Source organism: Drosophila guanche, unplaced genomic scaffold, assembly GCF_900245975.1.
Source record: "Drosophila guanche unplaced genomic scaffold, DGUA_6, whole genome shotgun sequence".
Lineage (NCBI taxonomy): Eukaryota > Metazoa > Arthropoda > Insecta > Diptera > Drosophilidae > Drosophila > Drosophila guanche.
The window spans coordinates 2,384,669-2,399,421 of NW_022995743.1; the positions used below are offsets into that span (position 1 = coordinate 2,384,669).

Sequence of the window (14,753 nt, forward strand, 5' to 3'; positions counted from 1 at the left end):
GACTACACTGCAGGTAATGGCCACCATAAAGTAAGCTATAAATTTCTAATATTGTCCACAGCCAGATGAGGTCTCTCCCGCTCCCGCTCCCGCTCTCTCACTCTCCCTCTCTGTTAGCTGCTCTGTTAAATGATGCCCTCTCAGCTGCGCACTCTCTCGAGCACTGTTATCTGCTGGGATTCCTAGTTTACAAATTACCTTTTGGCATTTATCAACAACTTTCATTAAGTGAAATTGCATAACAAACGCAGTTTTAATTAAATCAAAAGCTCGGTTTCATAGCACACGCACTCCATTATAGCCAAGGTAATGTTTAATTAAACTGTCAGAATCATTTTCCACACAGATTTTAATTACATTTTTTTTTTTGGTTTATGAACATCAATTTTATAACTATTAAAAGCCGTTTAGGCAGAAATGAATTGCTGGCTGCATGTTCAATGGAAACCCCAACAGCATATTTTAGGTGCAATTAAAAGGGGATAATTATCCAAATTACTGAACCAGAAAGTATTGAAAGAACAAAAAAATGTGCACAGCCCGAACTGAAAAGGATTTCCGCTGGCATAGTTTTGTATATTGCTTTATTCCGTATCAAATTTGTAAATTATTTTGTATATAGAGTGTACATTATTTTGTTGTTTTTTTGTTTTACAAAAAATCGGTAGGCAAATGTCAGATGCTCTCGCTCACGCTAATCTAATAAAAAAAGAAAAATACAAATGAAAAGAAATTATTTTTTAGATTGATTTATCGTTGGTTTTTCTTAATTCCACTTTGTTGCTTTATTATTACAAAATTACAAATTTCAATTTATTCCAAAAATACAGCTTACTTTTTAGTTAGAACGAGAATTACTGAATTTCGTAAGCGAAACATGTCTGACGTTGCTCCACACTCAATCCTTTCGCTCGCTAAACTCGTTATGTCTGACATTTAACAATTTAGCGGCGAGTGCGCTGGACGTCAGCTAGGATGCTTTGCTTCGAATCTACCAATAAGCTATTGTCATGGGGCGTACAAAGATTGAAGCTATTTATAGAAAAGATTTTTGTTTTTTGTGTAAATATCCGATGGGTAGGAGGTTGTTAACTTTTAAAATGATTGCGGTTAAGTCTATGCTTTGCCTTTTTGTAAACATTTACAACAGTTTACATGCACTCCCTTCTCCTCTCGCTGCTTTTGTTGTTTTCGGGAGCGCAATGTGTTTAGGTAGTTCGTTAGGTTTTTTTTTATATATTTTTGGCAGGATGTTTTTGTTGTTGTTATATTTTATGTTATATACGTTTAGCGCTTAGCTTTGCAAGCTTGCTGTTTGTTGTTGTTTAGTTTCTGTTTCGGTTCACGCTCAATTGATTTCGCTCGCTAAATGACCTAATATTAAATTATATAAAAATAAATAATCGAAATCATAATCAATAATAGACGACAATAACTATTCTCTTGCTCCTTCTCCTTCCCTTCTCTAACATTCTGCGGGCGTAAACATCATTTTGCATTAGAGAAATTTAAGCGATAACGACGACGACGACGACGAGCTTCTACAAGCAGTTAGTTCTCTGTCTCTCCCAAATTCATCTCTATCTGCCTTCCCAGAGCTGGTCCCAGTTCCAGATTCTAATCCTCATTCTGTGGCGTTGCTGCCGTGGACGTGGACGCATGATCTTTGGCACTTTCGCTGGCTTTGCTTTCAGAGGCGGACGCTGGTGCCGTGGGGCCACTGCCGCTGCCATTCTTGTTGCGCGCATCCGTCTCATCGCCATTGCCGGCATTGGCCTTGGCCTCCAAGGCACGTATGCGATTCTCCTGCTTCACAATGATCGCTTTCAGTTTTCGTATCTCATCCTGAATGCTGCGCAGATCTTGTTCCTATAAGAAATGAGTCCATTAGCTATTGAATACACTTTTTGCAGTCCAACTACTCACCGATAAAACCGCTGCTGGTGGTCCACCCTCGCTGGCATCATTATTATTCGCAGCTGCGTTATAGCCAATGCTTAGACTGCTGCTGCCCGCGCCGGAACTGCCACCGCCGCCGCCGCCGCCGCCTCCTCGTGGCTTGTTGAGTATGTTCGCCTTCTTGTTGACCGACAGCGACTTGCTGGCCGATGAGGAGACATAGCCACCCTGCACAATAGAGACGCGATCCTGATTAGGTTTATTAGAATATCTGTTCGTTACGGAACACAACAAGGAACAATGAACACAACAACAAGCGCCACAAGCGGCGTGCGTATTAAAGGTATCGAGTGTCAAAAGCCAAGAGGATCAACAAAACTGATGGATCTGTGTGTGTGTGTGTTGTGTGTTGTGTGTTGCTGTAGCTGTGGCTGGGCAGACGAGACACAAACGTAGATAACTCAGAAGCAAGCAAGAGGCGTAGGCAGGACAATTGGGGTAGCCGTAGCTGTAGCTGCAGCTGCAGCTGGAGCAACTAGAACAAGCCGTTGGAATACATTTTGCCACGGCACAGGAGCAGCGACTGCCTCAAACAACGTCGAGCCGCATTGCCGCCTGTGCGTGAGCCACGGAGAATGCTGCTGCTTTGGGTTTCCTCTCTCTCTCTCTCTCTCTCTCTCTCTATATCCAATGTACGCTCTGGCTGCGGGGCGAAACAGCCAATAGCCAGACCATTCCCCACTCCGCTGTGAGCGCTGTATTCCCAACGTTTTGGAGGATGCAGTCGGCAGGCAATGGGCACTTACTTTGAGCGAGAATGTCAGGGGATCCGCATCCTTGCCATCGATCCACTCCTCGGCTGTGGTGGCGGCATCCTCCGCTAGCGTATCGGGATAGAGATCCTCCTGAAACAGATCAGACTTGCGGGGCACAGTCATTGAGATGACCTGACACAGGCCATTGTTGTTCATGCGATAAAACTTGGCCACCTCGCAGGTGGTAACGTCACAGCCACGCTTTGGCATCAGGCCAATGCCGCGTTGCGGCTCTGTTGTCTGAAATGTGTTGATGTAATGCACAAACGGTGGCTCGGGCGTGACCTGCAAGAGTTTGGGCAGAGGAGCGTGAGTGGCAGATTCCTATTGGATGTGCGATCGTTTACCCACCTCAAAGTACCTAATGACTGAGTCACCCTTGCCGCACAAATAAATCATATTGGTATCCGCATCGTACAGCGGGAACATGACGCCATTCGACGTATCCAACTCCACCATGACAATGGGTTCGTTGAGCGCATCTGGGGCACGCAGCGAGTACTGGCGCTCCGAGCTGCGATTGAAGCCGGTGGTAAAAATGAGGCCGTGACGCAGGAAGATGGCGCGCGTCGCCTTTGAGCCCTCGTGGCACATGGCCTCGCTCTCCAGTTCAGCGGTGCGCGGGTCGTAGATGCGGATTTTCTTGTCCTTGCAGGTGGTGACCAGCTTGGAGCCGTCCCAGTTGAAGCAGGCGCTGTACACAATGTCCGGGTGCGAGTCAATGTGCACGAGGATCTCGCCAGTGCCCACATTCCAAATGACAACCTGAAGGACAGAGAGTTCAAGCCTTCAGTTAGCTGTGCCCAAAGGAATCTTTCCTGGCCATCCGCTCACCTGATTATCCGAGCCGGCGGTTAGCAGCACATTGAGTGCCGATGGATGCCACAGCACCAGTCCCACGCGTCGCTGATGGAACACCAAATCGACCACAGGCTCGGTGAGCGTGCGCGACAGTCCGCCGTCGGGTATCTGCCACACTTTGACCACACAGTCCTCCGACCCAGAGGCGATTACATTGTCGTTATGCGGGCACCAGGCAATGTCCAGCACGGGTCCCTTGTGTCCACCCACCAGCGGATGATCGGCCGCAATGCGCCCAACCTGAAAACAGTTCACGAAAATTGCCATTAGTGCGCTTTTTTTTCTTTTTTCTTTTTTCTTTTTGCTTTTTGCCAGATTTAGTAATTAATTTTGCTTGCGTCAGCGACACATTGGCCCAATTTTCGGCTCATTATTTATAGCCGTAGACTCCATAGACGGCGGCTGCACTTTTGCTGCCTTTCTGCTCAATTCGCTAATCTTCGACGCACTCCACAGCATTTCGTAATTCATAAACTTCATGCTGGCTGCCACTTGGCGGCAAGCGTGAAAAATGTTTCGACTTAAGGCGGGAATACATCGTCGAACAGATGTGGGAATACTCGTATGGAGGATGCGGATGCAGGATAGGGCATGGAGTTTGCCATGGGAATAAATGCCACGACTTTTGGATCACTTTTTATATAAATAATTTAAATTAATTTAAGTTGAGTGGCAAAATATTTGGATACAAATCTGACTGTAGAGTTTTTTAGGAGATTTCATGTGCAGAATTATAAAATTATTAAATTGAAAATTTTATTTTTAAACAATTTTTTTTTTAATTTTTAATTTAAAAAAAAAATTTTTAATTAGAAATTATCAATTGAAATTATCAAAAAAATAAATTTTTAATAGCTTTTTTTTTGCAATTTTTAATTAAAAAAAAAAACATTTTTGTGTTTAAATTTATTTTATTTTTAATTTGAACATTTCTGGATGTATCATCGAAAAGGGATGGATATTTTTTGGTATGAATTTAATTTTTTATGTATCATTTTTTTTAATTTTTTAATGAATTCTTAAAAAATGATTTGTACTTTTAGTTTGTAGCATACAAATCCTGTTTCTTGAATCCTATTGCCTCACTTGCCACCTGCCAACCTTGACTACTGGAAAAATCTCTAAACTCGCCACAAGCTGGTGGCCGAGCAAAGCCAAATCCAGTGCTCATAAAATATGTAAAAATGGAGCGTGTGAAAGCCGCTCCACATAGCAAATCGTCGCTTAATAAAGAACGGCAGCTAAGAATACAAAAAAAGAGCAAATCAAAAACTTTCGTAGCTGCTCGGCCGCACACATTTTGCATACAAATTTGTTCCACTTAGAAGAACAACACGCTAGAGCCAGAGGCTAGCCACTTGCCAGCTGCCAGCTGCCAGCTGCCACCTGCCTATAAATGCGTTTTGACCAAATGCGGGGAAGCCGTGGATCAGCGCGAGAAAAGTGCGGCGGCCGCCCACGCAGCCAGCAACAGAGGAAGAACGGATGGGGAGAGTGAAAAGGAAAACTTATTATGAGAATATGTAACATGGATGGATGTACTTTATGGCCAACAACCAGCAGCAGCAGCAGCAGCAGAGGTCGTGTGTGTGTGTTGCAATGCAAAAACCACTCGTAAATATCAATTTTTGGCTGTCTCGCTGCCTGTCTCTGTCCCTCGGTTGTGCCTCTCTTTTTGCTGGTAAAATTAGACAATTTGGTTTGTCATGTTGGCTCTTGGCCAAATTACAACCGAAAAGAGCAACGCAGCGAGAGAGCCGAGAGAGAGAGAGAGATCTGCAGAAAATTCATAACTATAAATAAATTATTGGTAGCATTCGAATCCATCGACGTCACACGCGACTCGCTCGCTCCTCAGTGAGTCCTCGCCCAAAAATGGCTACAAAACTTTATGCCAAAAAAGAGTAACCTATAAATAGTTGTGGCCATTGTTCGGTTTATAAATACGGAGACTGCGGGCTACGCCGTGTGAATATTTATAACACAAAAACGATGCATCTGTGGCCTATGGCTAATACTCACTTTGTTGTGTGGCAAAACGATAAACGCACCACCGCCCGCCGACTCCACAATGATGGCCAGGAACTTTGGATTGACGGCGCAGAATGTGGAGTCCCAGCTGGACTTGGACACACGTATATTGTCGTAGCATTGCTCCCGCTTCAATGCCTGGCCATAGACGTGGCGAAATTTTGAACTGCGTACCACCCGAAATGACATCTTGAATGTGTGTGTTTTGCTGTAGGTTCGCTCTCTAAGGGGTTCGCAGGTCAGCGGTCAGCGGTCAGTCGCTTGTGGAGTTGGAGTTGTCTCTGTGTCTGTCTGCAAATAAGAGAAAACTCGATGTTTAAACTTCAACAAAGCCAAACCCGAAGTTGGAGCGACGCATAAACGATCATTAGCTGCGCTCCGCGTTGTGTTTTTTCTTTCTCTCGAATTTGTTTTATAAATTAGCATATGCAAAAATCAATAAGCTTTCCCAAAACTATTGTATTGCAACGCGCACGATTATGGCATCTGGTTGTATCAATCCCAAAACCGGAAATTGTAAACTGAAGACACGAAGCGACACCCAGTCGAACGTGTCGAATTATTTACTTAGTTGGAGTAGAACCTCTTGGAACCCCTTCTGGTTATATGAGATCATAATGCTGAAATATGAACCTATAACCATAATGAATCGCCTGCCAACACGTGAATTATGGCCACAAAACTCCCAAGCCCACAAAAAAAAAAAATAACTCTAACACACTTCGCGAGAGAGAGAGCGAGTGAGAGAGAGACCTTCTAGATAGCCACGGAATTCGCTTTGTATTTCTGGGTTGGGCTCTGCCATCCGACCAGCTTTCGTTTTTAATCAGAAAAAGTGCCGCACAAATTGTTTTACTTTTTATGCTTTGTTTTTGCTTAAAAGATATTCCATATATTTATGACACAAAACTTTGTCATTGACCCGCTAAAAGCAACCAAAAAAGAACCCAAAGAGCCATCAAAGTATATTTCTGGCCCCAAGGTTAGCCCTTGGGCTCTGCGGACTGTGTGGCTGTAGCTGTTCTGGGGTGTTGGCCAGTGGTTTGAGAGGGCTATCGTGGCTGGCGCTCTGCTGATAAAGAAATAATATCAGGCCAAGTAGGAGCGCTGCCTAAATACAACCTAAAGATACCGTTCGAGTGATTCAGCTCGTGTTGGAATTGCTTGAAGACTCCAAAAATGAGCACACACAAAATGTATCTATACATATAGCTAGATGTCTAGCTACATCTATCTCTATCTATGTGGCATGTATTGGATATATTTATTTGTGTTTTTATATGCCAAACACCTTCGCTTTGCAGGCGGGAAAAATTGTTTGGTTGAAGGTCAAATACTTATTAATAGAAAATTAAATCATCTTTGGGTGAAAATTTTATTCATACACACAAACACACGCACACACACACACACATAGAGAGTGAGTGAGATGTAAATCGCATTTGATGTGTTTATTCATTTCGTTGGCATTTACCATGCCCCATGCCTGAGCTATCAGCCTCGCCTCAATCTTGCAGCCCCTCCTCCTCCCCCCCCCCCCACTCCACCACTTACTATTTCCAAATGCCAAAAAGCGGCTTGCACTTGCACTTGCTCTCTCTTGTGTTTGTTTTTGCTTTTGCTTTTGCCTTTGTCTCTCTCTCTCTCTCCTTTTAAAGAGAAGAGCAGCCCTAGCAGCGATAAAGGTCTTCCCACATAACGGAAGTTGCTACTCATACTTGTGCATAATCGTTTAAGTGTGTGTAAATATCGTATTAAGAATTGTATAACGAGAATGCCTTGCGGGTGGTGCGATTGACGTGCTTAATGGCAGATTAAACGGGAATGTGACGCCAGAATATAGAGGGAAGGATCTGGTTGATCGCATATACAACTTTTTATAGCAGTTTTCCAGCAGAGAGATCTACACTTAAAGCTCCCCTCTCTTTTTTCAAAGTCCAAGTGACCTGTCACCTAACTCTTAACACTCACTGTGCCCGCCAGCCGCCTGCCTGTTTATCGTTTGATGTTAATGTTGCCCCCTTTGCCTCGAGCGACTGTCGCCCAAACGCTTGCAATGGTCCAGCGGCTCCCTAGGCTGCCAATCTCTCGAGCGGCACACTGGCCACAAATCGACTTAATGCTTGATTGCAAATCTTGGCGCTTTGTTCACCGGCCAATTCTAATTGCTAACAAATATGGTTGTATCGAGAGAGAGTGAGAGCGAGTGGGAGAGAGACGCTTGCAGGGATGGCAAGAGGAAGAGAGAGAGCGCGAGAAGTCATCTCGGCGGCGGTGCAGTCAATTAAGCGTAGTAATTTCCAGCAGCAGCAGCCGCCGCCGCAAATGCACTGCAGTCGAATGTGAAATAAAGTTCAAGTGATGAAGGAGAAGGGAGTAGCAGAAGGGGGGGGAATGTTCCACTGTGCTCCAATTGCGCCAATGGAGGCCCCGTTACAATGTTCCATTGTGAATGCGGCAGGGCAGGCAGTGTTGTGGCATCTAATAAGCTCACAATGGCGAAGGTGTCACCATGATATTTGCCTCATAATACGAAGAGGCATGCAGCAGCATGCATTCATCAGTGAGTCATCCGCACCACAGATGTCCGATAAGTGATGCGGGGGGGTGGAGTAGAAGTGGGGTGGGCAGGGCTTATCGGCTGTCAGCTGCATTGAAAACTTTCGCTGTCGATGATGTCATTGATGCACTGGGGCAACGTCATTGGATATTCGTTTAAGGTTCATCAAACTGTTTGTTTGTCCCCACCCCTCCCCCTCTATGCACTGTTTTTGTTTGACTGGCGGATTAACTTGAAATTTTGACAAAAAAACGCGCAAGTGTCGAGGCTTGGTGGGTGTCGCCGTCCCCGTCTTCCCATTCGTTCGTCTCCATTGTCGTTGTCTTTGGCTGTTTGAGTGAAAGTGGAACTCTGTTGCTAAAATTAACTACTTGCTGCACATGCAACACCCAGCCCCTGATCTGTCTACCCCTCTGCCACAAGTGTGGCGGCGGCTGCCGCTAGTTGTTGCTGTTGTTGTTGCTGCTGTCTTAATTGCACAGCACAGCGATGCAGCCTCTGCTCTCTCTCTCTCTCTATGCTTCTTCTTACCCACCGTTTTGTCTACTTGTTGCTATTTTCTGCTTAGTCAGACTGGGCGGCCACAGTCGGCCGTTTGTTTGGTCGTCTTTTTGGACACTGTCGCTTAATTTACATATTTCTCTCTCTGTCCCGCGCTCTTTCCCACTCTCTGTATAGATACGTGTTCGTGTGTGTGTGTTGCGTTTATGCGATTGCTTGAATTGCGATATGCAGCTGATAACCGCAATAAGCAAGAACAGCTGTTCAGCGATAGGAGAGGAGAGGCAGATCACCAACTACAGTAGCGTATAAACGTTAATTGGTGTGTGTGTGTTCGTGTGTGTGTGTGTGTGTGTGTGTGTGTGTGTGTGTGTGTGTGTGTGTGTGTGTGTGTGTGTGTGTGTGTGTGTGTGTGTGTGTGTGTGTGGCTGTGTGTGTGCTCTAAATGCTGCAGAGAAAATCAAATTTAAAGCCTGGCCAAGCAAAGGCGAAACAAAAGCATAAAAAAGGAGCAGAGTGAAATGCAAAAAATACACAATAAATGAAATCNCGGATTAACTTGAAATTTTGACAAAAAAACGCGCAAGTGTCGAGGCTTGGTGGGTGTCGCCGTCCCCGTCTTCCCATTCGTTCGTCTCCATTGTCGTTGTCTTTGGCTGTTTGAGTGAAAGTGGAACTCTGTTGCTAAAATTAACTACTTGCTGCACATGCAACACCCAGCCCCTGATCTGTCTACCCCTCTGCCACAAGTGTGGCGGCGGCTGCCGCTAGTTGTTGCTGTTGTTGTTGCTGCTGTCTTAATTGCACAGCACAGCGATGCAGCCTCTGCTCTCTCTCTCTCTCTATGCTTCTTCTTACCCACCGTTTTGTCTACTTGTTGCTATTTTCTGCTTAGTCAGACTGGGCGGCCACAGTCGGCCGTTTGTTTGGTCGTCTTTTTGGACACTGTCGCTTAATTTACATATTTCTCTCTCTGTCCCGCGCTCTTTCCCACTCTCTGTATAGATACGTGTTCGTGTGTGTGTGTTGCGTTTATGCGATTGCTTGAATTGCGATATGCAGCTGATAACCGCAATAAGCAAGAACAGCTGTTCAGCGATAGGAGAGGAGAGGCAGATCACCAACTACAGTAGCGTATAAACGTTAATTGGTGTGTGTGTGTTCGTGTGTGTGTGTGTGTGTGTGTGTGTGTGTGTTGGATGCTCAGTGCGTTTTTCATCCAATATTTTGCCACTAATTGGTGCTGGGAGCAACAGAGACAAACAGCCACAAAAACAAAAATAACTGTGCGTGGGGGCGTACATATGCCAGCTCGCACTTTCTAAGACGCTGCCGCGACGACGATGGCGTTGCTGCCGCCGCCGCCACTGCTGGAGGTCGCTCGTTTTTCACACTTGTTTCACACACACACACACACACATACACTTCCGCCCAGAACAGACACATGCTGTGTCTGATATTCTACGCTTTGACCAACTTGGAGCCACGTTTGTTGCTCCGTTTTGCTACAAATATTTCCAATTTTAAATTATCGTCTCAAGTTGGCGCCCACATCACGCACTTCAAAACGCTGTCTGCCGCATTCTCTTTGGCGGCCCCCCGCTGGTGTAACTTGTTGCTTCTGCAAGCAACAATTGGCACATTCTCTCTATCCCCTTTCTCTTTCCCGCTCATTCGATTCGCTCACTCAGTGCCTCTCTGGCTCTTTCTCGCTCTCTCTCACTCACTCACTCTCTGGGCATAAACAAGCCAAACGTTAGCCGGAAAACTAACACAAATTACAGGCAAAAGCAAAGAAAAAAACAATTAATACAGTTAAGTGCGAAGCAACAAATTCGGCTGCTGCTCGCTTGCTTTCCGATTTGTTTGATTTTCTTTTCTTTTTGCACATTTTTCGGCATACGCCGCTGTCTCTCTGTTTCTGCTGCTGCTGCTGTGGCGGCGCGTCCAAAGACGCTGCTTTGCTTCTCTTTATTCCCTTTTTTGGGTGTTGGACTCATATAACACCGTGCGAGAGTGGGAGAGAAGTAGTAAAATTTTTATAGCTGCACTCTTCACATGCACTGTGCTCTCCGCTCGCACAAGAAACACGCACGCACACTAACGCAATTGTCGCACTTATATTTTTACCGTGATTTTTAATGATTTTGTAATACGCGCGTTTATTGCTGAAGTATTCAATTGATTAGGCCGCTTTTTTCTCGGATAAACACACAAATTCTGCAGTTGCCACTGTTCAATTCGTCTCTATTTAGAGCCGCCGTGATTCATTTCACTTGACATTTAATGCTGCTGGCAGTGTGGCAGCCCAAAGTCGCCGCAAGAAAACCAAAATACCATCCATCACTTGCACTCGTCACACTTCTGGAGATTTACCTTTGCTAGCGATTCGCGAATAGGTTTCCCACTGAAGTTTCGTTTTTGCTTTGCAATAACAAAATTTGAATTGAACAGCTAGCTGAAGACTTTTCAGCCAAATGCGCCGACGTTCCAACTAGTTAAATAAATATTGCTATCGATATATCGATATATTTGTTGTTGACAATAGGTTTTCTGTTTGAACTAGCAAATATATTATTTTGTGAAAATTAATATAAAAATAAATTTTTGGGCAAATGGGCAATATTTTAAGGATGTTTTATTGGATAATTGATGCCCCTCTGCATTTGCTTTTGTAGCATCGATACATCGATATTTTTGTGCGATATGCTGAACTTTTTGGTGTTTTATTTGCTGCAGAGCTGCCACACTAAGCAGCTGCCTTTGCGGTTTCCATTTGAATTTCGGAACTTTTGCTGTTTGCTGGCTCGTTTTTTGTCCCTGAAATGGTATTAATTTACTTGTTTTAAGTGGGTAAGGCAGTAAACCGTGTGCACACACCTTTGTTTGTCATAAACAGACACTTTACCACCTCCACCATGGGATATTCCAGCAGCAGCGCCACAAAAGCCGCCAAGGCATGCGTCAAAACGAAGACGACCAAAACATTGCAAAACTAAGCAACAAAAAGGGAGAACTCTATAAAATGGTTAAGCCAACAAGTAAGAGTACTAACCAAGGAGAAACTAGTCACGTAGACGGGCTGCCGAAAGTATCCCGCAACGACGCGCAGGACGACAATGTGCCAGAGGAAAACTTGAAAGGAAAGCCTCGCCAGTGGACGGAAAACCGACAAGGAACAGAATCTATAAGCGATGCCTGCAAGCAAAAGGGTGAGTGAAAGTAACTAGCAGCTGCTGCCACACTCACCGCCCACTTTGCAGCACATAAAGTACACAAATCCTCCACAGATCAGCACCCAAAGGTTCCTGTAGAGACCCGCATAGAGGGCCAGCCACAGCGAAGGCTTCTCAAAGTCATGCTTGATGAAGATGTAGCCGGAGAGCAGCAGACCCAAGGCAGCGGGCACCAGCAGCCACAGACCCAGCTCGTACTTGCGCTGACCGCGATGACTGACTCCACTCTGGCGCTGATGCAGGTAGAGATTGCCGCACAGGAAGCCCAGCAGATAGCCCGCCAGATTGGTGTAAAAGGGCGGATAAATCTGATAGAAAGTGTCCGATTCTCGAAAGTACAAGTAGCGATAGGTTCTAGAGAGGATCGGAGGATGAGCGAGGATGGCAGGCAGCGAGGAAAACTCACTCTGGGCGCAGATGATAGACGGCATCCAGCTTGAGGAGATACGTGAGGACAGCAGGCACACCGAAAGCGGACAGCAGGAGCGCCACATACATGGGCTTGGTCAGCAAAGGATGCCTGAAAGGAGACTCTAGAGAGTGAGTGGCAGATGGCAGAGCTTCCACCTACTTTTTGCTGATAATAATAACAATCAGAAAGAGCTCAAAGAGCTGCATGTCCGCTGCCAAGTACCAGGTCTGATGGGAGCACTGCAAGAGGCCAGCAAAGGATCAGTGCAAGGCTCAGGGAATGGCTCAGGGAATACCCACACTATCCTCCATCATGTGATTGGTCACAAAGAGGACATTCTTCCACCAGTTTGTGCGGCAAAAGACGCGCTCCGCCTCCGTGAGATGCCGCCAAAAGGGTCCACTCTGCAGGCGCACCAAAAACGAGCCATTGAACAGGATCAGCGCCAGCAGCGAGGGCAACAGCCTAAAATATCTGTAGAAAAACACACGAAAGTAAACGGCAATGCAGTCGAGAATGCCCGACTCTGGATGCACCAACTGGCGACTGGTAAAGTTCACATAGAGCAGAAATCCGCTCAACACAAAGAAGATCTGAATGAAGACGCTGCCGTTCTGGAAGATGGCCGTCTCGAAGCGGTAGAGGAACTGCTCGTAGAACTCGGGATTCTCTATTTGCACCGTCATAAAAACCATCAGCGTGTGGCCCAAGATCACAACGAAAACGCCGATCACGCGGAAGGCGTCGAAGAAACGAATATCGCGTGCAAAGTCACTGCCATGGGGCAGGGTCAGCCGGTAGTAGTTGCGCAGCAGCGAGAAGGAGGTCAGCAGTTGGTCATCTATGAAGATCAAAGCACAATAATGAGCAGAAACACACCCCAAGGGCACGATCTACCTACGCCATTGCTGCGGGCACTGCTGATAGAAGTGGTTGCCGGTCTGCGCGTTGCGCTTGCGCAGCAAATGATCGTAGAGACTGGAGCAGACAGTGAGCAGCAGTAGGGCAGCCAGCAGCGCATAAACAATCAGATCGAGAGCATCTGCAGGCCAAATGGAAGGCAGATTAAACCCAATTCCACGTAGAACTGTTTGAGCTACTTGCCATGCGGCAAACTCTCGCCCGACTTCACGCAATATTCAATGAGGCTGCGCACACGCAATGAAAACTTCTGCCCAAACTCCTGATTCAAGCAGCTATTAACCAGCGGATCGTTGAGCAGGCGCTCCTCCGCTGAGCGTCCATGCACTCTGGAGTAGTAGGAGCTCAGCTCCACATCCTGCACTCCGCCGTCGTACAACTGCTGCAGATCCAGCTGACAGCGCTCCAGGCAGACGCCGCGGAGCAAACGATCGTGCCGAAAGCGATGCTTGACATCCAGCGAGAGATCTTCGATTTGTTGCCACAGCTTGGAGCTGGCATTCGGCACGATTTCGGCATAGACCAGGCAGTAGCTACGCGAGTCGCTGGCCAGACACACATCGTAGTCGTCTAGCTGGTAGAGCGCAGGCAGCCGCTTGTACAGAGTCACTGCGGAAGCATCCTGGCATCGATAATACTTCCGGGAACAAAAACTGAAACTTACAATTGAAATGATCGAAGGTCTGGGCCAGATGGAGTGAGGCTAGTAGAGCCAGCGACTGCAGCAAGCGTAGCATCTTGGGTAGCACTCCAAGATCAACTATTGGCAATCTCTGATCGATTGGCATTTGATACACAATCACCGATTGCATGTTGCTCCATCACGCTTGCCTGCGTTTCTCCTATTTTCTATGAATTACGCGAAGTTGACAGCTAAACAACAGCTATTAAAGGCCCAAGCGACGATTATCTTATTTTATTTCTTAGCATTGAGGCTGCTAAGTGCAGGCAAAGATCAGCACTCAGAACTCAGATCAGAGTCTCCAGCGCATCAGCGTGGAATTGGTTTAAATGTTGTCAAAGGATTTCCAAAGTTTAATTTATTGTGTGCAGTCTTTAAAGCTTCAAAATGCGACCCGCAAAGTGTGCTGTCGTGTCCTTGCTTAGAATATAAAACTGAAAGGGATGCACGGCATGGAAGCGTGTGGGTTCCGGCTGTATCCGGGGCATCCGAAAACGCATCATTAATATGGCTGCAAAGTGATCGAGGATCGAACATGGAATTACATTTGTTTTGTCTCAGATTTTGTGCACTCTTGTTAGTTGTATAAAAGATAAATGAAGGAAGGATTATGCCCTTATTCAGTGCCAAAGCTGGAAAGGTTGAGGGTAGCCCGCATGCAGGATTTGTGTTTAGATTGTTAGCTGCTTGCCAGCAAAGAGTATGGTTGAGTCCTTGTTGATAATGTAATAATTAAATGGATGATCGGCATAGAAACGTATGGGCTGCGGCTGGAACATGGCCATCGAGCACATCATGACAGCGATGCCTGGAAACAAAGCAGAAAGACAGAACA

At 46.0% G+C, this 14,753-nt stretch overlaps 2 protein-coding genes across 4 annotated transcripts; both read right to left on the reverse strand.

Moving 5' to 3' along the window:
* Window positions 1–766: 766 nt before the first annotated feature.
* LOC117578445 (coronin-1C-A) lies at window positions 767–11,189 on the reverse strand. 3 transcript variants are annotated; one of them, XM_034263970.1, is made up of 7 exons: window positions 11,044–11,189; window positions 5,598–5,897; window positions 3,549–3,815; window positions 3,066–3,479; window positions 2,706–2,999; window positions 1,927–2,127; window positions 767–1,869 (listed from the first exon to the last, which is right to left on the reverse strand). In XM_034263970.1, exons 2-7 carry the CDS (start codon window positions 5,793–5,795, stop codon window positions 1,618–1,620), a joined length of 1,626 nt encoding a protein of 541 aa, XP_034119861.1. In that variant the 5' UTR covers window positions 5,796–5,897; window positions 11,044–11,189; the 3' UTR covers window positions 767–1,617. The 3 variants fall into 3 exon arrangements, with proteins under 3 accessions (XP_034119861.1, XP_034119859.1, XP_034119860.1); XM_034263968.1 differs by having other exon boundaries at window positions 1,927–2,148; XM_034263969.1 differs by lacking the exon at window positions 11,044–11,189 and adding an exon at window positions 10,798–10,956 and having other exon boundaries at window positions 1,927–2,148.
* A 119-nt stretch (window positions 11,190–11,308) lies between these two features.
* LOC117578494 (nose resistant to fluoxetine protein 6) lies at window positions 11,309–14,273 on the reverse strand. Its single transcript, XM_034264028.1, is given in 10 exon segments — window positions 11,309–11,487; window positions 11,548–11,662; window positions 11,723–11,865; window positions 11,917–12,257; window positions 12,310–12,423; window positions 12,475–12,554; window positions 12,615–13,156; window positions 13,217–13,445; window positions 13,448–13,845; window positions 13,901–14,273. Coding segments are annotated over 10 exon segments (2,181 nt in total). The 5' UTR covers window positions 14,049–14,273; the 3' UTR covers window positions 11,309–11,416.
* Window positions 14,274–14,753: the final 480 nt, after the last annotated feature.

What these genes read in the sequence shown, in the direction of transcription:
- LOC117578445 (XM_034263968.1), bottom strand. Translation starts at nt 5,795, where the DNA reads ATGTCATTTCGGGTGGTACGCAGTTCAAAATTTCGCCACGTCTATGGC. An exon ending in CCGCCGGCTCGGATAATCAG is followed by an intron (nt 3,480 to 3,548) that starts GTGAGCGGATGG and finishes TCTGTCCTTCAG; the next exon opens with GTTGTCATTTGGAATGTGGG. An exon ending in CCCTGACATTCTCGCTCAAA is followed by an intron (nt 2,149 to 2,705) that starts GTAAGTGCCCAT and finishes AAACCTAATCAG; the next exon opens with GATCGCGTCTCTATTGTGCA.